A 22089-nucleotide genomic window follows, 5' to 3' on the forward strand; every position below is an offset into this window, starting at 1 on the left:
CTCTTGTTGGGCGGCCGCCGCTTGTAACAGGGCCTGTATGGCTCCCTCCATACTCATTTTCCCGAGAAACTGTCCTAACCAAACAAAGCCCAAAAAATAAAAAACCTGACTCCCGTTTGGAGTGCTAACTGAACATTTTAAATTTTTATACCTAACCAGCGGTATGGTTAGTCCTTTGCCCGCATTCTCCACCACGTGTGGCAGACCTCTTCAAGGTTAGGAGCGTTTGTCAAAAATTAAGTGGGAAACTGTCACCAAAATCACCCCAGAATGAGAGTTCTTTCGAACAGGACAGTACCTGTGTGTTTGTTTCTCCGTCTGGGTCCACCTAGGCCGCAGGCAAGGTCAAGGATAGCAGGGTTCGATACACGAATCGGGTTCTCGGTAGGTCCAAACGCCAACAGGTAAATCCAAAACAATCCAGCTCATACATGGTAAATCCAGCCGATATATGTGCCCCTGTGCCCCTGTGTCCCTGTGCCAACAATTTTGGACCCCCTTGTGGCCCCCCTAAATGTGGAGTATGAAATAATTTTTTACATAACTAATGCCTGCAATGCAGTGAAGAAAACGATATGACAACAATAACATCTAATGTAACTGGCCCCAGCTTGGCCCCCCCAGTTGAAATGGTCTAGGACCGCCACTGTGCTTGACATCATGGGGAAATCAAAAGAAATCAGCCAAGAATTAAAATAATTAATTGTAGACCTCCACAAGTCTGGTTCATCCTTGGGAGCAATTTCCAAACGCCTGAAGGTACCACGTTCATCTGTACAAACAATAGTACACAAGCATAAACACCATAGGACCGCGCAGCCGTCATACCGCCCAGGAAGGAGACGGTTTATGTCTCCTAGAGATTAACGGACTTTGGTGCAAAAAGTGCAAATCAATCCCAGAACTACAGCAACGGACCTTGTGAAGATGCTGGAGAAAACAGGTACAAAAGTATCTATATCCACAGTAAAACAAGTCCTATATCGACATAACCTGAAAGGCCGCTCAGCAAGGAAGAAGCCACTGCTCCAAAACCGCCATAAAAAAGCCTGCAAACTACTGTTTGCAGCTGCACATGGGAACAAAGATTGTACTTTTTGGAGAAATGTCCTCTAGTCTGATGAAACAAAAATAGAACTGTTTGGCCATAATGACCATCGTTATGTTTGGAGGAAAAAGGGGGACGCTTGCAAGCCGAAGAACATCATCCCAACCGTGAAGCATGGGGGTGGCAGCATCATGTTGTGGGGGTGCTTTGCTGCAGGAGGGACTGGTGCACTTCACAAAATAGATGGCATCATGAGAATGGAAAATGATGTGGATATAATGAAGCAACATCTGAAGACGTCGGTGAGGAAGTTAAAGCTTGGTCGCAAATGAGTCTTCCATATGGACAATGACCCCAAGCATATTTTCAAAGTTGTGGCAAAATGGCTTAAGGACAACAAAGTCAAGGTATTGGAGTGGCCATCACAAACCCTGACCTCATTCCAATAGAACATTTGTGGGCAGAACTGAAAAAGTGTGTGTGAGCAAGGAGGCCTACAAACCTGACTCTGTCAGGAGAAATGGGCCAAAATTCACCCAACTTATTGTGGCAAGCTTGTGGAAGGCTACCCAAAACGTTTGACCCAAGTTAACTTCTCTAGGGTAGGGGGCAGTATTTTGACGTCCGGATGAAAAACGGACCCAAATTAAACTGCCTACTACTCGGGCCCAGGAACTAGAATATGCATATTATTAGTAGATTTGGATAGAAAACACTCTGAAGTTTCTAAAACTGTTTGAATGGTGTCTGTGAGTATAACAGAACTCATATGGCAGGCAAAAACCTGAAAAGAATCCAACCAGGAAGTGGGAAATCTGAGACTTGTAGTCTTTCAAACCATTGCCTATTCAGACTACGGTGTCTGTGGGGTCATGTTGCACTTTCTACGGCTCCACTAGATGTCAACAGTCTTTAGAAAGTTGTTTGAGGCTTCTATTGTGAATTTTGAGGGAATAACAGCCGTTTCAAGCAGTGGACTGTCTGAGGTCATGTAGTTACTTCATGCGCATTCACACATGGCTAGCATTTTTTTTTTTTTCTTCTGTAATGAATATGCTATTGTCCGGTTGGAATATGATCGATTGTTTATGTTAAAAACACCCTAAGAATTGATTGTAAACATCGTTTGACATGTTTCTACAAATGGTAATGGAAATTTTGAGCTTTTCGTCTATTGATTTGCGCTCCCGCATCGTGCCTTTGGAATAGTGTTCTGGACGCGCCAACAAAATGGAGGTATTTGGACATAAATGATGGACTTTATCGAACAAATGAACATTTCTTGTGGAAGTGGGAGTCCTGCGAGTGCATTCCGCCGAAGATCAGCAAAGGTAAGGAAAGATTTATAACACTAATTTAGAGTTTTATTGATGCCATGACTTGGCGGGTAGCTGTATAGCTTGCATTGATGGCTGAGCTCTGTACTCAGAATATTGAACAATGTGATTTCTCCGTAAAGTTATTTTGAAATCTAACACAGCGGTTGCATTAAGGAGTAGTCTATCTATAATTCTTTAAATAATTGTTATGCATTTTGTCAATCTTTATGATGAGTATTTCTGTAAATGAATGTGCACATTCACCGGAAGTTTTGGGAGGCAAACATTTTCTGAACATCACGCGCCAATGTAAAATGCTGTTTTTGGATATAAATATGAACTTAATCGAACAAAACATACATGTATTGTGTAACATGATGTCCTATGAGTGTCATCTGATGAAGATCGTCAAAGGTTAGTGCTAATTTTAGCTGTATTTCTGGTTTTTGTGACGCCTCTCCTTGCTAGGAAAATGGCTGTTTAGGTGGTGTCCTAACATAATCTAATGTTTTGCTTTCGCTGTAAAGCCTTTTTGAAATTGGACAATGTGGTTGCATTAAGGAGAAGTGTATCTTTAAAATGGTGTAAAATAGTCATATGTTCGAGAAATTTGAATTATGAGATTTTTGTCGTTTTGAATTTGGCGCCCTGCTATTTCACTGGCTGTTGAATAGTGTGTCCCACATACCCAAGAGAGGTTAAACAATTTAAAGGCAATGCTACCAAATACTAATTGAGTGTATGTAAACTTCTGACCCACTGGGAATGTGATGAAAGAAATATAAGCTTAAGTAAATCATTCTCTCTACTATTATTCTGACATTTCACATTCTTAAAATAAAGTGGTGATCCTAACTGACCTAAGACAGGGAATTTTTACCAGGATTAAATGTCAGGAATTGTGAAAAACTGAGTTTAAATGTATTTGGCTAAGGTGTATGTAAACTTCTGACTTCAACTGTATATATATATGCGTTTTTCACTATATATATATATATATATAGTGAAAAACGCATATATATATATTTTTTGATGCCTAAAGGGGTCCTAAAATTCGAAATCAAATAGCTAAATGATCCACAGTATGACCTTCTTAAAACAATTCCATATGTCAGCTTAGAATGAAGGCTTTTTATTGAATAAAAGTAACATATACTGAGTACACAGACATACCTTCTTGCTGCTTTTTCAAAAAGTGCACAAGAAGTACAAAAATAGCAGACTGGTCTTTTTGAATTGCTTGCACTTCAAACCACAAGTGTAGATTAAAAAAAGGTTAATGAAAAAATGCTGAAAGCACAATGAAAGTACAGTACTACTGGAGAAAGTATTTTTCACAAAAGATAAATCATACACATCTAACATTTGTCAAAGTTGCAAATCTAACATCCACTGACAATAAAAAAATCCTATTGATTAAAATCAAGTTCTAAAATGCTCTATAAAATGATAAATGTGAAGCAAGCCTAAAATACAGTATATTGTGCTACTATTTCAGATACTGTTGCAAAAAAGCAGAATATCTGAGTATATTAAACTAAACATTTTAAAGGTACAGTCATAAAATTATAGAAAAAACTTTTAGAATATTCAAAAATCATAAGCATGACATTCAGCAAACATTTTAAAGGATACAGTAGTGATAAAGCATGTAAACGATTTATGTATTTTGGCATCTTAGTAAAAAATAACCTTTGAAGTAAAGCAACTGCTGGTTATGTCATGGACATACAACCAGTGTGTAACTGAAGTAGCTCTTTGAACATACTGATAAAAGGCACCCTGAATGAGTGAGTATTATTAAGTAGTACTCAGTGAGTACAGACAACTCAAAAACAAATAACTGGCAGGTCTCCACTGTGCACATATGATATGTCAAATCTGTTAAATGTCCAGTATTTAAAAAACTGAATAGCAAACGGTACACATTCAATTACCAAATCAAAAAAGGGCTACAAATGTAGCCAAAATGAGTAGTCAAAAAGTGTATATTGTACTTCAATCTGAAGTCCAGAGTACTTTAATGTGAGTTGAGGCATATCTATGCCCCATACTGGGGGTTATCAACTGCTGAAATTCACAGATTTAAAAATATTAATTTAAGATGACATTAGGACAGTCAAACTCCCAGTCCAATCAAATACTGTTAAATCCTGTAAACATTTGCATATATACAGTATAACAATGAAGTATAAAAGTTCTACAAAACATTCCAGTGACTAAAAAATAAGTGTAAAATGTTGTTGTTGTTTTTGAACAGATGACCAAGGTGTTTTTTTTAGATGCCCTGGATGATGAGGTAATGCCCACTTATTTTTGGTGAAAGCAAAAAAATAAAAACTTCCAGTTCAAAAATATGGATATCTTAGAACAGTAGCAGATGACAAATGTCAAAATGTCCAATATTGAGATGTCTTTACATGTCTTTGCATTGCTTTTACAGTATTTAAAAATATATATATTTGGATATGGCTGAGAATGGATTCTTCTTCAGTCGCATTGGCATTTGGGAGAAGAACATGTATATTTCCCAACCCTGACTATGTTGACATAAAAATGAAAAAAACATTTCTACTCATTCATAAAGAGATCTAAATCAATTTAAGAATATATATAAATCAGCGTGGCATCAAAATATGTTTGACCTCCCAAAAAATGGTGATCACAACAAAACCAGTCAAAGACAACATAAGGGGAAGTCATTAGTAAAAAAAAAATAAAAGCCGTGTTTAAAACCTTAAAACCCTAAAATAATACTTTCGCTACCAGGGGATAACTTGGCATTGGCACTTCTGATTGACCGTCAGTGGTATTTTCCATGTCACACTCAGCACAGCCTTTTGCTACAGGGAAGGCTATAGGAGCCAGACCCTCAAATGATCCCCCTATGGCAGGGCTGGTTTCGCTCAGTAGAAGCAGGTTTGGCACCTTGATTGTAGGGTATTTTTCAAGTGTGTTGGATGAAAACACCTAGGCTGAACGGAGAGGGGTGAAAGCAGAGTCACCATTTGTACTCGCCCAGTCTTGTGTCCTCCTGCTCTTCCAGAAGGGGCCCTCCCCTACCATTACCTACACAGCCTCATGATTGGAGAAGATCAAGGTGGGGTGTGGAATGGATAGAGTGATGGATCAGGGAGGGAATTATTCACATGCAAAGTAGTCCTTCAGTGGGGCAAACAGGTGTCTGATGACGGGTACGCTCCAGGATCTGCCCAGCAGCTTCTGCCTGGCACCGCGACCCATGTTGGACACATCTGTGTAGTGGACTGGGAAGCCAAAGATCCTTGAGGAAACAGATGATCAGAACAATGGTGTATCACAAGGTGTCCCACAAGGCTCAGTGTTAGGTCCATTACGGTTTAGTATTTGAACTCAGATTTCACTGTTATGCAGACACAAATCTACATCCACACAAAACACCACCACTCTGCAACCCCCATGTTGTTGACTATCTCTGTGAAGTGAAAACTTTTAAAAACTAAATGACGACAAAACTCATGGGCCCCAACTCCCTCATCAAGAAACTGGGTGAACTCAAAATGGAAATCAACGGCTTCACCATCCAATCCAATTCCACAGTCAGGAACCTTGGTGTTACATTTGACTCCACTCTGTCATTTGTACCCCACATCTGAAACATCACCAAGTCAGCCTTCTTCCACCTCCAAAACATCTCACAACTCGGACCCTCTCTCACTGACCCCAATGTTGAAACCCTCATTCACACCTTTGTTTTCTTCCGCCTGGACTACTGCAACGCCATTCTCTATGGACTGCCCGCCAAAACACTGGACATACTTCAACTCGTTCAAAATTCAGCTGACACACACCAGACGCTGAGACCACATCACTCCCACTGGCTCCCAATTCAATACAGGATCATCTTCAAATTGCTCATGCTCACCTACAAAGCACTCACATACCTAACTTACAATGGACTGGCACCCACCGACCTCACTTACCTCCTGCACCCCTACACTCCCATTTGTTCACACCAAAGACACACCTCTTCAGACAGGCTTACCCAGATTCTCTGTTGTCTTAGCTTTTATCCTCTGTCTAGTTCACTTCCCTGGTTAGCCTGTCATCATGTTTAGTGTTCTCCCTGGTTAGTCTGTCATCATGTTTAGTGTTCTCCCTGGTTAGTCTGTCATCATGTTTAATGTTCTCCCTGGTTAGTCTGTCATCATGTTTAATGTTCTCCCTGGTTAGTCTGTCATCATGTTTAGTGTTCTCCCTGGTCAGTCTGTCATCATGTTTAGTGTTCTCCATGGTTAGTCTGTCATCATGTTTAGTGTTCTCCCTGGTTAGTCTGTCATCATGTTTAGTGTTCTCCCTGGTTAGTCTGTCATCATGTTTAGTGTTCTCCCTGGTTAGTCTGTCATCATGTTTAATGTTCTCCCTGGTTAGTCTGTCATCATGTTTAGTGTTCTCCCTGGTCAGTCTGTCATCATGTTTAGTGTTCTCCATGGTTAGTCTGTCATCATGTTTAGTGTTCTCCCTGGTTAGTCTGTCATCATGTTTAGTGTTCTCCCTGGTCAGTCTGTCATCATGTTTAGTGTTCTCCCTGGTTAGTCTGTCATCATGTTTAATGTTCTCCCTGGTTAGTCTGTCATCATGTTTAGTGTTCTCCCTGGTTAGTCTGTCATCATGTTTAGTGTTCTCCATGGTCAGTCTGTCATCATGTTTAGTGTTCTCCATGGTTAGTCTGTCATCATGTCTAGTGTTCTCCATGGTTAGTCTGTCATCATGTATGGTGTTCTCCCTGGTCAGTCTGTCATCATGTTTAGTGTTCTCCATGGTTAGTCTGTCATCATGTTTAGTGTTCTCCCTGGTTAGTCTGTCATCATGTTTAGTGTTCTCCCTGGTTAGTCTGTCATCATGTTTAGTGTTCTCCCTGGTTAGTCTGTCATCATGTTTAGTGTTCTCCATGGTTAGCCTGTCATCATGTATGGTGTTCTCCCTGGTTAGTCTGTCATCATGTTTAGTGTTCTCCCTGGTTAGTCTGTCATCATGTTTAGTGTTCTCCCTGGTCAGTCTGTCATCATGTTTAGTGTTCTCCATGGTTAGTCTGTCATCATGTTTAGTGTTCTCCCTGGTTAGTCTGTCATCATGTTTAGTGTTCTCCCTGGTTAGTCTGTCATCATGTTTAGTGTTCTCCCTGGTTAGTCTGTCATCATGTTTAGTGTTCTCCCTGGTTAGTCTGTCATCATGTTTAGTGTTCTCCCTGGTTAGTCTGTCATCATGTTTAGTGTTCTCCATGGTTAGCCTGTCATCATGTATGGTGTTCTCCCTGGTTAGTCTGTCATCATGTTTAGTGTTCTCCATGGTTAGTCTGTCATCATGTTTAGTGTTCTCCCTGGTTAGTCTGTCATCATGTTTAGTGTTCTCCCTGGTTAGTCTGTCATCATGTTTAGTGTTCTCCCTGGTTAGTCTGTCATCATGTTTAGTGTTCTCCCTGGTTAGTCTGTCATCATGTTTAGTGTTCTCCCTGGTTAGTCTGTCATCATGTTTAGTGTTCTCCATGGTCAGTCTGTCATCATGTTTAGTGTTCTCCCTGGTTAGTCTGTCATCATGGTTAGTCTGTCATCATGTTTAGTGTTCTCCCTGGTTAGTCTGTCATCATGTTTAGTGTTCTCCATGGTTAGTCTGTCATCATGTTTAGTGTTCTCCATGGTTAGTCTGTCATCATGTTTAGTGTTCTCCCTGGTCAGTCTGTCATCATGTTTAGTGTTCTCCCTGGTTAGTCTGTCATCATGTTTAGTGTTCTCCATGGTTAGTCTGTCATCATGTTTAGTGTTCTCCCTGGTTAGTCTGTCATCATGTTTAGTGTTCTCCCTGGTTAGTCTGTCATCATGTTTAGTGTTCTCCCTGGTTAGTCTGTCATCATGTTTAGTGTTCTCCCTGGTTAGTCTGTCATCATGTTTAGTGTTCTCCCTGGTTAGTCTGTCATCATGTTTTTTATACTTATTTAATATGTCATTGTATTGCTATTTATCCTGCTGATTTTCTTGTGTATGTAAAGTGACTTCGGGTGTCATGGAAAACGCTTAAAATAAAATGTATGATTATTAGTATTAAAATGGCATCAGAGGGCATTGTGGGCAGAGTTGGGTCTCATTCATTAGTGCACACAGTAGCAAAACATTTTGCAACAGAAAACAAAAACGAGCTTCAGACAAGTTCCGGTAGTCCCTCCGAATGTGATTTGACATTGTTTTTTTTAACAGAGGCACCACAGTTAACCTGTTGGGGCTAGGGGGCAGTATTTGCACGACCGGATAAAAAACGTACCCGATTTAATCTGGTTACTACTCCTGCCCAGTAACTAGAATATGCATATAATTGTTTGATTTGGATAGAAAACACCCTAAAGTTTCTAAAACTGTTTGAATGGTGTCTGTGAGTATAACAGAACTCATTTGGCAGGCCAAAACCTGAGAAGATTCCAAACAGGAAGCGCTCTCTCTGACCATTTCATGGCCTTCTTGATCATCTCTAACCAAAACAGGGGATCTCTGGCATGACGTGACATTTTCTAACGCTCCCATAGGCTCTCAGAAGGCGCCAAAAAGCTGAATGGTGGCTTTGCAGGCCCTGGCTGAAAAACATTAGCGCATTTTGTAAGTGGTCGATCTGAGAACAATGATACTGGAGGCGCGTGCCCGAGTCGACTCCATGTTTACTTTCTCTCTCTTTGAACGAAAACAACCACTCCCGGTCGGAATATTATCGCTTTTTTACGAGAAAAATTGCATAAAAATTGATTTTAAACAGCGGTTGACATGCTTCGAAGTACGGTAATGGAATATTTAGAATTTTTTGTCACGAAACGCGTCGGGCGCGTAACCCTTATTTACCCTTCAGATAGTGTCTTGAACGCACGAACAAAACGCCGCTATTTGGATATAACTATGGATTATTTGGGACCAAACCAACATTTGTTATTGAAGTAGAAGTCCTGGGAGTGCATTCTGACGAAGAACAGCAAAGGTAATAATATTTTTCTTATAGTAAATCTGACTTTGGTGAGGGCTAAACTTGGTGGGTGTCTAAATAGCAAGCCCTGTGATGCCGGGCTATCTACTTAGAATATTGCAAAATGTGCTTTCACCGAAAAGCTATTTTAAAATCGGACATAGCGAGTGCATATAGGAGTTCTGTATCTATAATTCTTAAAATAATTGTTATGTTTTTTGTGAACGTTTATTGTGAGTAATTTAGTAAATTCACCGGAAGTGTTCGGTGGGAATGCTAGTCACATGCTAGTCACATGCTAATGTAAAAAGCTGGTTTTTGATATAAATATGAACTTGATTGAACAAAACATGCATGTATTGTATAACATAATGTCCTAGGTGTGTCATCTGATGAAGATCATCAAAGGTTAGTGCTGCATTTAGCTGTGGTTTGGGTTTATGTGACATTATATGCTAGCTTGAAAAATGGGTGTCTGATTATTTCTGGCTGGGTACTCTGCTGACATAATCTAATGTTTTGCTTTCGTTGTAAAGCCTTTTTGAAATCGGCAAGCGTCCCACCTAGCCCATAGAGGTTAAAAAAGGTAGAGGGCGCACTTGGGACAAATTAGTCCCAAGGAGAGTGGCACAGTCAGATTAGAGTTGTGGTTCTAGGTCTCACCTCTCCAACTCGGTGCACCACAGGATGTCCTCTTTGCCGTTCATCATGACGGGAAAGTGCTGGTCTTTGCCCTGCTTGATGGAGTTAGAGCGCGTGGTGATGGTGCGCACCTTTCCAAACTACCAGACAAAGAAAATGCACACTCATATTAATACACTTTATGTGTGTACACACACACACACACACACACACACACACACAAACACAGTGCATTCGGAAAGTCTTTAGACCCCTTGACTTTTTTCACATTACAGCCTTATTCTAAACTTTATTAAATTGTTTTTCCCCCTCAATCTACACAAAGCAAAAACACGTTTTTTTTTGTGTGCAAATTTATGAAAAACAAAAACCAGAAATACCATATTTACATAGGTATTCAGACCCTTTGCTATCAGCCTCTAAATTGAGCTCAGGTGCATCAGGTTTCCATTGATTGCCCTTGAGATGTTTCTACAACTTGATTGTAGTCCACCTGTGATAAATTCAATTGATTGGATATGATTTGGAAAGGCACACATCTGTCCATATAAGGTCCGACAGTTGACAGTGCATGTCAGAGCAAAAACCAAGCCATGAGATCGAAGGAATTGTCCGTAGAGTGCCGAGACAGGATTGTGTCGAGGCACGGATTGGGGGAGGGTTCCAAAAAATGTCTGCAGCATTGAGGGTCCCCAAGAACACAGTGGTCTCCATCATTCTTAAATGGAAGAAGTTTGGAACCACCAAGACTCATCCTAGAGCTGGCCGCACGGCCAAACTGAGCAATCAGGGGAGAAGAGCCTTGGTCAGGAAAGTGAACAAGAACCCGATGGTCACTGACAGAGCTCCAGAGTTCCTCTGTGGAGATGTTAGAACCTTCCAGAAGGACAGCCATCTCTGCAACACTCCACTAATTAGACCTTTATGGTAGAGTGGCCAGACGGAAGCCACTCCCCAGTAAAAGGCACATGACAGCCTGCTTGGAGTTTGCCAAAAGGCACCTAAAGACTCTCAGACCATGAGAAACAAGATTCTCTGGTCTGATGAAACCAAGATTGAACTCTTTGGCCTGAACGGAGCTAAGTAGAGAGAGATCCTTGATGAAAACCTGCTCCAGAGCGCTCAGGACCTCCGACCACAGCGAAGGTTCACCTTCCAACAGGACAACGGCCCTAAGCACACAGCCAAGACAACGCAGCAGTGGCTTCAGGACAAGTCTCTGAATGTCCTTGATTGGCCCAGCCAGAGCCCAGACTTGAGCCCGATTTGAACATCTCTGAAGAGACCTGAAAATAGCTGTGCAGCAACTCTCCCCATCCAACCTGAGAGGATCTGCAGAGAAGAATGGGAGAAACTCCCCATATACAGGTGTGCCAAGCTTGTAGCATCATACCCAAGAAGACTCGAGGCTGTAATCACTGCAAAAGGTGCTTCAGAGTACTGAGTAAAGGGTCTGAATAATTATGTAAATGTCATATTTAATTTTAGTTTTTACCTGTTTTTGCTTTGGTATTGTGTGTAGGTTGATTCAATAGTTTTTTCCCTTCAATCTTAGAATAAGGTTGTAACGTAACAAAATGTGGAAAAAGTCAACTGGTCTGAATACTTTCCGAAGGCACTGTGAATGTGACATTTCAGTTTGTTATTTTTAATAAATGTCTAAACCTGTTGTTGCTTTGTCATTATGGGGTATTGTGTGTAGATAAGACAAAAAAAACTATTTCATCATTTTTAGAATAAGGCTGTAACATAACAAAATGTAGAAAAAGTCAAAGGGTGTCACAGAATAAGTCGTACTCATCGTTGAAAATGTCATACATGAGAGAGAAGGACCAAGGCGCAGCGGAAGTGTGGACACTCATGTTTCTTTAATTAACAAAACAAGTAAAGTATCCACTGGAAAACCAAAAACAGTACTCACGACAGCAAACAGTTTTGCAGGCTCACAAAGCAAGTGCAAAAACAATTCCCCACAACCCCAAAGACAAACACACACACCTATATAGGACTTCCAATCAAAGGCAACTATACACACCTGCCTTCAATTGGAAGTCCCAATCATCAACCCAACATTTAACAAACACAAACCCCCTGCCACATCCTGACCTAGACTAAGCAATACGCCCTCTGCTGGTCAAGACGTGACAAAGGGTCTGAATACTTTCCAAATGCACTGTATATACAGTACCAGTCAAAAGTTTGGACAAACCTAACTCATTCAAGGGTTTTTCTTTATTTTTACTATTTTACACATTGTAAAGACATCAAACTACGAAATTACACATATCATGTAGTAACCACAAGTGTTAAACAAAACAAAATATATTTTAGATTCTTCAAAGTAGCCACCCTTTGCCTTGATGACAGCTTAGCACATGCGTGGCATTCTCTCAACCAGTTTCATGAGGAATGCTTTTCCAACAGTCATGAAGGAGTTCCCACATATGCTGAGCACTTGTTGGCTGCTTTTCCTTCCCTCTGTGGTCCAACTCATCCCAAACCATCTCAATTGGGTTGAGGTCGGGTGATTGTTGAGGCCAGGTCATCTGATGAAGCACTCCATCACTCTTCTTCTTGGTCAAATAGCCCTTACACAGCCTGGTGGTGTGTTTTGGGTCATTGTCCGGTTGAAAAACAAATGATAGTCCCAATAAGAGCAAACCAGATGGGATGGCGTATCGCTACAGAATGATGTGGTAGCCATGCAGGTTAAGTGTGCCTTGAATTCTAAATAAATCACAGACAGTGTCACAAGCAAAGCACCCCCAACACCATCCCACCTCCTCCTCCATGCTTCATGGTGGGAACCACACATGTGGAGATCATCTGTTCACCTACTCTGCATCTCACAAAAACACGGCGGTTGGAACCAAAAATCTCAAATTTGGACACATCAAACCAAAGGACAGATTTCCACCGATCTAATTGCTCGTGTTTCTTGGCCCAAGCAAGTCTCTTCTTCATATTGGTGTCCTTTAGTAGTGGTTTCCTTGCAGCAATTCAACCATGAAGGCCTGATTCACGTAGTCTCCTCTGAACAGAAATCGGCTCCTTTTATTCTCTGTTCCCAAAGCACTAGATGACCAGTTCATATAGCCTTTAGCCGTACCCTTAACCTACTCCTCCTCTGTTCCTCTGGTGATGTAGAGGTTAACCCAGGCCCTGTGTGTCCCTAGGCGCTCCCATTTGTTGACTTCTGCAACCGTAAAAGCCTTGGGTTCATGCATGTTAACATCAGAAGCCTCCTCCCTGGGTTTGCTTTATTCACTGCTTTAGCACACTCTGTCACATCCTGACCCTAGTAAGATGTCCTTTTCTATAGTAGAGTAGGGCAGGGCGTGACAGGGGGTGTTTTGGGTTGTTCTATGTTTTCTATTTCTATGTTTAAGTTCTAGTTTGTCTATTTCTATGTTGGGATTGTTTGGGGTTGAGCTCTAATTGGAGGCAGCTGATCCTCATTGCCTCTGATTAGAGATCATATTTAAGTAGGGGTTTTTCTCTTCCTGTTTGTGGGTTATTATCTTTTGAGTAGTGTGTTTTCCTCTCTGTGTCACGGTTTATTTTTGTATTTCAAGTATTAGTGTATTGCATTTTAGTTTCTTAAATAAGCATGCCCCTTTCAACATTTTTTGAACTAAGAACAGATATAGACCTTGGTTCACTCCAGACTTGACTGGCCTTGACCAGCACAAAAACATCCTGTGGCGTACTGCACTAGCTTCGAATAGTCCCCGCGATATGCAACTTTTCAGGGAAGTCAGGAACCAATACACACAGTCAGTTAGGAAAGCAAAGGCTAGCTTTTTCAAACAGAAATTTGCATCCTGCAGCACTAATTCCAAAAAGTTTTGGGACACTGTAAAGTCCACGGAGAATAAGAGTACGTCCTCCCAGCTGTAGTATTGAAATAAAATCACTTAGTGATTCCTGTCCAGTTCCACTGAATGAAGGAGAGCTAGATCGTGTTACCTTAGCCACACGGCCATGGTCCAGACAGTCCTGTAGCTCTAGCTTGTCCATCCCAGATGCACACCGAGGCCTGATAACATGAATGGGAATTAGAAATGAAATCCTCCAAGAGATCCATAAAGTGAAGTGGCTAGTACTTTATTTTACTGTACGGTTTCCACTAGTATTCAACTGGTAACAATGTGTACTTCCTAGCATTTACTTACTAAACACATTTGGCAACTATCAAATGGTGCCAAGTGGTGCGTTTAATGAATCCCAAATGAACAAACAAGTAAAAGTAATGAATAAGTTATTACTGTGTAATTACCATTAGCTTTTACAATGCAATTTGGTCATTTTTGTATTGTAAAGTAACAACAGGAATATGAAAGATTGTGTTAGTATAGGAAACACATATACTGTGGTCATCACACACCTGTTCATCCCTGGTAGGTTGCCCCAGAAGTACCTAGCCCTGTGAGCCGCAGACACCTCAATGGCGTCGATCATTACTGGATTGCACTGTAGGACACGCACGCACACACACGCGCACACACACACACACACACACACACAGGTTGGTGTTTAATTGAACATACCGCTGCTACCGTGGGTTACACATCTTCACTCCTTGTGTTATGTTGCGAGTCAGTAACGATATATAAAGACTAAGTAGCCGAGACGACTTCTCAAGCTATCTCACGAGGTAATGCCAAAGACCCCTGAGGTTGTCACTTGTATTGATCCATTGATATTGAATTGATATTGTGGACACAACAAACCTCGAGGAAACGGGAGATGTCTCTCTTGTCGTTGACGCCCATGGCGACCACGTTCTCGAACATCCAGAAGAAGGGGCGGTCCTCGGCCTCCTTGGGCTTGGCCTCACTCAGCAGACGGTAGAACTCAAAGAACAACCTCCCTGTGCCCTCTGGACAGACAGACAGACGGGGGATGAGGAGAACACGCTAGGAGATTCCTACTACAGTCCAATGTAAACTGAATAATAATGTACATCAATTGCAATTAGGGCTGGGCGATATGTCCAAAATATAATATCACTGTATTTAAAAAAAATGTGACTGTATTTTATGTTTTGGAATAATAAAAGTTCTAAATTTGCTTTATGAGTAATGTTTAACCCTAGGGTGCCAACACATACGTTCTTAGTGATTCCAATGGGTCTATTATCTATGTCTATTCAGATTGTTTTATACTGTTCAATTAAACTTAAACCAAAAATACATTTCTGAATTTTCATACATTTTCTGCACTCATTTGAGATCATTTCCACAATGCCAAATAGGGCTGCACGATATGGGCAAGAAAACTAGGCCTTATTTTTAACCAAATGTTGTGATCTGACTTGCGATTTAGATCAAAACACTTGAGTGAACTGAAGGGATGAAGAAAAAATAATGTTTATTCCAATTCTAAGATAATAACACTTTGAATAGTGATATTTGACATGACAACAAATTAAAATGTCAGGGAGGAGTTATTGTGACACAGTAAGAACCAAAGTGTTGGTCAGTGTTTCCTAGGGGACACTATAATCTTTGGCTACGTTCAATGATTTCTCTTAGCTACTTCATGTAGCTAACATATTCATGCTCTTTGATTTAGAAGATATTGTTACACAAACAACATGCTGATTGAAGCCTACACCAACACTGGTATCAGGCTGTATAGCTAGCTACATTTTTTCTGACTAACTAGTGATTAGCATTAGTGGCTAACACGTCTTCGCCACAACCTGCTAAGAAAAGACAAACTAGCTGTTTGCAGATGTAAGAAACACTAAATAATAGTGTAATTATATAACACTTGAGGACTTATATTAAGAAGCAAAGTGGAAACAGCATCGTAGTCATCAACACGTGTGCTGCATTGACCATGCGGACTGAGCGCAAGAGTCTCGTGGTCGAGCAACAACAAATGCGCTCCTTAATCAACGGGGCCAAGCTAAGTCTAGATGCAAAACAGCATGGAGAGAGAGAGAGCGGAGAGAGATGACTCAAACACCGTTACAGAAGGTAAAGTAAAAACGCAAACCGGTCCGTGCATCAATAGTGGTCTAAAGTAAAATACGGTATAGCGCCCAGCCCTAATTCCAATAATACATCTGTCATTATGAGTTTCAAATATCCCTCTGATTCTTATACCTTACACGTTGCCCTGGATGTTTAGAGGTACAAGTCTATAACGTACATGTAAGAGGGAATGTATATAAATGACTTGCATAAGAACTACTTCACTGGAATTTTAGCCCGTAACACTTGGCAAGAATTCTAAAGTGTAATTGGAGTGAAGTGAAGCATGCTTATTAATACATTTAATGAAGTTTGATTAAAATTCATTATTTTGATTCAAACTCTTACCGTACAATCCCTTCCTGGCGGGGTTGACGATAGACAGGTCATTACAGGGGCTTCCTCCGATCACCAGGTCAAATGGTCCCCACTCTTCTATCTGTGTGACACAATCACACCACCTACTGTCAGACTGAGTGTAACACACGTCAATGCCCCAACATCTGCCCCCATCTGCCGTTTGTCATTCCCAATCCCCCCCTATCCTATCCTACATAGTGTCATCTCCCCCCATCACCACATCCATATTGGCCACCACCCCCAACGCAACGTACAGTGCCTTCAGAAAGTACTTGACTTATTCCACATGTTGTTATATTACAGCCTGAATTCAAAATGGATGAAATAGATATTTTTCTCACCAATCTACACAAAATACCCCATAATGACAAAGTGAAAGCATGTCTTTAGAAATGTTTGCACATTTATTGAAAATGAAATACAGAAATATCTAATTTACATAAGTATTCACACCCCTGAGTCAATACATGTTAGAATCACCTTTGGCAGCGATTACAGCTGTTAGTCTTTCTGGGTAAATCTCTAAGAGCTTGGATTGTACAATATTTGCACATTATTCTTTTTACAATTCTTCAAGCTATGTCAAGTTGGTTGTTGATATATTGCTAGACAGCCTGGACAATAACCTAAAACACAAAGCCAAAGTGTTGCTTACCAAGACAACATTGAATGTACCTGAGTAGCCTAGTTATAGTTTTTACCTCAATTGGCTTGAAAATCTATGGCAAGACTTGAAAATGTGAATTTGTCTCCAGTGGGAAGCAGACTGAACAATGTTTTCCTCTAGGATTTTGCCTGTGATTAGCTCTATTCCGTAAATTTTTTTCCTAAAAAGAAAACTCCATAGTCCTTGCCAATGACAAGCATAACCATAACATGATGCAGCCACCACCATCCTTGAAAATATGAAGAGTGGTACTCAGTGATGTGCTGTGTTGTATTTGCCCGAAACATAAGGCTTTGTATTCAGGACACAAAGTTAATTTCTTTGCCACATTTTTTGCAGTTTTACTTTAGTGCCTTATTGCAAACAGGATGCGTGTTTTGGAATATTTTATGCTATAGTCTTCCTTTTCTTTTTACGCTGTCATTTAGGTTAGTTATCTCCTATCACAGCTCCTTAAACTCTGTAACTGTTTTATAGTCACCTTTGGCATCATGGTGAAATCCTTTATGGTGAAATCCCCCATACCTTCCTCTCCAGCAACTCAGTTAGGAAGGACGCCTGTATATTTGTAGTGACTGGGTCAATTCATACACCATCCAAAGTGTAATTAATAACTTCACCATGCTAAAAGGAATATTCAATGTCTGCTTTTTTTTATACCCATCTACCAATAGGTGCCCTTCTTTGTGAGGCATTGGAAAACCTCCCTGGTCTTTGTGGTTGAATCTGTGTTTGAAATTCACTGGTCGACTGAGGAACCTTACAGATAATTGTATGTGTGGGGTACAGAGATCAGGTAGTCTTTTAAAAATCATGTTAAACACTATTATTGCACACAGAGTGAGTCCATGCAACTTATTACAGTGCATGCAGGAAGTATTCAGACCCCTTAAGTTTTTCCACATTTTGTTACATTATATCCTTATTCTAAAATTGATTAAATAGTTTTTTCCCCCTCATCAATCTACACACAATACCCCATAACAACAAACCAAAAACTGGTTTTTAGACATTTTTGCAAATGTATAAAACATTTTTTTTAAACTGATATCACATTTACATACAGTATGTGACATGTTAAGCAAATGTTTACTCCTGAACATATTTAGGCTTGCCATAACAAAGGGGTTGAATACTTATTGACTCAAGACATTTCAGCTTTTCCTATTTAATTTGTAAAAAATGAAACACAACAACACGTCAAAATGTGGAAAAAGTCAAGGGGTGTGAATACTTTCTCAATGCACTGTATAATCCCCAACCCCCCACCCTACAGAACGACCCATACAGAAACACCCCTCCCTCCCCCCACCCATCCATACCACCCATCCCACTTCCCTACAGAACACCCCCCTCCTCCTCAGCTCTACATAGGGGCCTTTTCATCTGTGACAAAGGCCTTGGATAGAGAGAGAGTGAGAGGGTGTAGCAGGGCCAGAGCAGACCCTCCCCGGGCCCAGCCCCTCTTTGAGGAGTGCTCTGAGTCGCTGACAAAGGGGTGAATGGGTTCTGGGGGATTTAATCTGACAAGAGGCTGTGCTTTGTCCTATAAACCAGATGACCTCACGGACTCTCATGCAACCCGGCAGCACGCCCCTCTCTGCAGCTGTGGTGGAGCTATGTGTTTAGGTTCGACTTGGGAGTGGTTAATGTTGTCTGTTGGTGTGTTTGCATGTTTGTGCTCTTGTGCTCTTGTGTTGAAGCTCTCAAAAGAGTCCTTGCGAGCCCATGAGTCTGTATAGGTTTCATTGTGGATCCACATAATGTAGGTCAGGGGGGAGGGCATTCACTATAAGGTGAGGCTCATTAGGCTACAATAAGGTAATACTGTCTGGACAGGCAATGGCCTGGTCCAGACAGAACAAACCAGTAACAGGTGTGTGGTATGAATGTGTGCAATTGTTTGATTTTCCATGACACTGACGAGGACTACTCCTTATAACCAGTGTTGGGGGTAATGCATTACAAAAGTAACACTATACAGTGGCTTGCGAAAGTATTCACCCCCCTTGGTATTTTTCCTATTTTGTTGCCTTACAACCTGGAATTAAAATGTATTTTTGGGGGGGTTTGTATCATTTGATTTACACAACATGCCTACCACTTTGAAGATGCAAAATATTTTTTATTGTGAAGCAAATAAGAAATAAGACAAAAAAAACGAAAACTTAAACGTGCATAACTATTCACCCCCCCAAAGTCAATACTTTGTAGAGCCACCTTTTGCAGCAATTACAGCTGCAAGTCTCTTGGGGTATGTCTCTATAAGCTTGGCACATCTAGCCACTGGGAGTTTTGCCCATTCTCAAAGGCTAGACTGCTCCAGCTCCTTCAAGTCGGATGTGTTCCGCTGGTGTACAGTAATCTTTAAGTCATACCACAGATTGAGGTCTGGGCTTTGACTTGGCCATTCCAAGACATTTAAATGTTTCCCCTTAAACCACTCAAGTGTTGCTTTTGCAGTATGTTTAGGGTCATTGTCCTGCTGGAAGGTGAACCTCTGTCCCAGTCTTAAATCTCTGGAAGACTGAAACAGGTTTCCCTCAAGAATTTCCCTGTGTTTAGCGCCATCCATCATTCCTTCAATTCTGACTAGTTTCCCAGTCCCTGCCGATGAAAAACATACCCACAGCATGATGCTGCCACCACCATGCTTCAATGTAGGGATGGTGTTCTTGGGGTGATGAGAGGTGTTGGGTTTGCGCCAGACAGCATTTTCCTTGTTGGCCAAAAAGCTCAATTTTTGTCTCATCTAACCAGAGTACGTTCTTCCATATGTTTGGGGAGTCTCCCACATGCCTTTTGGCGAACACCAAACGTGTTTGCTTATTTTTTTCCTTAAGCAATGTCTTTTTTTCTGGCCACTCTTCCGTAAAGCCCAGCTCTGTGGAGTGTATGGCTTAAAGTGGTCGAATGGACAGATACTCCAATCTCCGCTGTGGAGCTCCTTCAGGGTTATCTTTGGTCTCTTTGTTGCCTCTCTGATTAATGCCCTCCTTGCCAGATCCGTGAGTTTTGGTGGGCGGCCCTCTCTTGTCAGGTTTGTTGTGGTGCCATATTCTTTAAATGTTTTAATAATGGATTTAATAGTGCTCTGTGGGATGTTCAAAGTTTCATATTTTTTTTTTATAACCCAACCCTGATCTGTACTTCTCCACAAATTTGTCCCTGACCTGTTTGGAGAGCTCCTTGGTCTTCATGGTGCCACTTGCTTGGTGGTGCCCCTTGCTTAGTTGTGTTGCAGACTCTGGGGCCTTTCAGAACAGGTGTATATATACTGAGATCATGTGACACTTAGATTGTACACAGGTGGACTTTATTTAACTAATTATGTGACTTCTGAAGGTAATTGGTTGCACCAGATCTTATTTAGGGGCTTCATAGCAAAGGGGGGTGAATACATATGCACGCACCACTTGTCCGTTTTTATTTTTTTTCATTTCACGTCACCAATTTCAACTATTTTGTGTATGTCCATTACATGAAATCCAAATGAAAATCTATTTAAATTACAGGTTGTAATGCAACAAAATAGGAAAAATGCCAAGGGGGTGAATACTTTTGCAAGGCACTGTACGTAATCAGATTACATTATTGAGTAATAGAGTAAAGTAACGCATAACTTTTTCAAATTGGGTAATATTATTACAGTTACTATACCTGCCGCATGTTTCCATAATCCAATGATTTGTATTGTTTATAAAATAGCACCAACAATCATTTTTAGAGAGGTTGCACCTCTGATCTTTGCCATTGATGGCTTCTGTGATAGAAAAGCCCATAGAGGGCTTTCCTGTCTAGTGGCAAGTGTTCCCTTTATACATCTCTACATCTCGAGAGAAAGATTTTGAATGAAAAGATAGGAAATCTGTACAGATGTTTGGCTTACAGTATACACTACCGTTCAAAAGTTTGGGGTCACTTAGAAATGTCCTTGTTTTCCATGAGTTGCAAAATGAATAGGAAATATAGTCAAGACGTTGACAAGGTTATAAATAATTATTTTGTATTGAAATAATAATTGTGTCCTTCAAACTTTGCTTTCATCAAAGAATCATCCACTTGGAGCAATTACAGCCTTGCAGAACTTTGGCATTCTAGTTGTCAATTTGATGAGGTAATCTGAAGAGATTTCACCCCATGCTTCCTGAAGCACCTCCCACAAGTTGGATTGGCTTGATGGGCACTTCTTACGTACCATACGGTCAAGCTGCTCCCACAACAGCTCAATAGGGTTGAGATCCAGTGACTGTGCTGGCCACTCCATTATAGACAGAATACCAGCTAACTGCTTCTTCCCTAAATAGTTATTGTATAGTTTGGAGCTGTGCTTTGGGTCATTGTCCTGTTGTAGGAGGAAATTGTTTCCAATTAAGTACCGTCCACAGGATATGGCATGGCGTTGCAAAATGGAGTGATAGCCTTCATTCTTCAAGATCCCTTTTACCCTGTACAAATCTCCCACTTTACCACCACCAAAGCACCCCCAGACCATCACATTGCCTCCACCATGCTTGACAGATGGCGGCAAGCACTCCTCCAGCATCATTTCCTTTTTTCTGCATCTCACGAATGTTCTTCTTTGTGATCCGAACACCTCAAAATTAGATTTGTCTGTCCATAACACCTTTTTCCAATCTTCCTCTGTCCAGTGTCTGTTCTTTTGCCCATCTTAATCTTTTCTTTTTATTGGCCAGTCGAGATATGGCTTTTTCTTTACAACTCTGCCTAGAAGGCCAGCATCCCGGAGTCGTCTCTTCACTGTTGACGTTGAGACTGGTGTTTTGCGGGTACTATTTAATGAAGCTGCCAGTTGAGGACTTGTGAGGCGTCTGTTTTAGAGGACGACCGATTAATCGGCACGGCCGATTAATTAGGGACGATTTGAAGTTTTCATAACAATCGGTAATCGTCATTTTTGGATGCCGATTATGGCCGATTACATTGCAATCCACGAGGAGACTGCGTAACAGGCTGACCAACTGTTACGCGAGTGCAGCAAGGAGCCAAGGTAAGTTGCTAGCTAGCATTAAACTTATCTTATGAAAAACAATCAATCTTAAGATAGTCACTAGTTAACTACACATGGTT

General features: G+C 41.0%; 1 protein-coding gene across 2 annotated transcripts in view; it reads right to left on the reverse strand.

Moving 5' to 3' along the window:
* Positions 1-3480: 3480 nt before the first annotated feature.
* LOC115166262 (DNA (cytosine-5)-methyltransferase 3B) overlaps positions 3481-22089 on the reverse strand; it is a 55561-nt gene continuing 36952 nt past the window's right edge. For both annotated transcript variants that reach the window (XM_029720098.1, XM_029720099.1), the window contains exons 17-22: positions 16320-16410; positions 14721-14869; positions 14375-14460; positions 13957-14026; positions 10009-10127; positions 3481-5650 (exon numbers count right to left, since the gene is read on the reverse strand). In XM_029720098.1, the coding sequence (XP_029575958.1) occupies positions 5509-5650; positions 10009-10127; positions 13957-14026; positions 14375-14460; positions 14721-14869; positions 16320-16410 (657 nt within the window). In that variant the 3' untranslated portion in view covers positions 3481-5508. The remainder of the gene's footprint in view (positions 5651-10008; positions 10128-13956; positions 14027-14374; positions 14461-14720; positions 14870-16319; positions 16411-22089) is intronic.

This window comes from Salmo trutta, chromosome 28, assembly GCF_901001165.1.
Source record: "Salmo trutta chromosome 28, fSalTru1.1, whole genome shotgun sequence".
NCBI lineage: Eukaryota > Metazoa > Chordata > Actinopteri > Salmoniformes > Salmonidae > Salmo > Salmo trutta.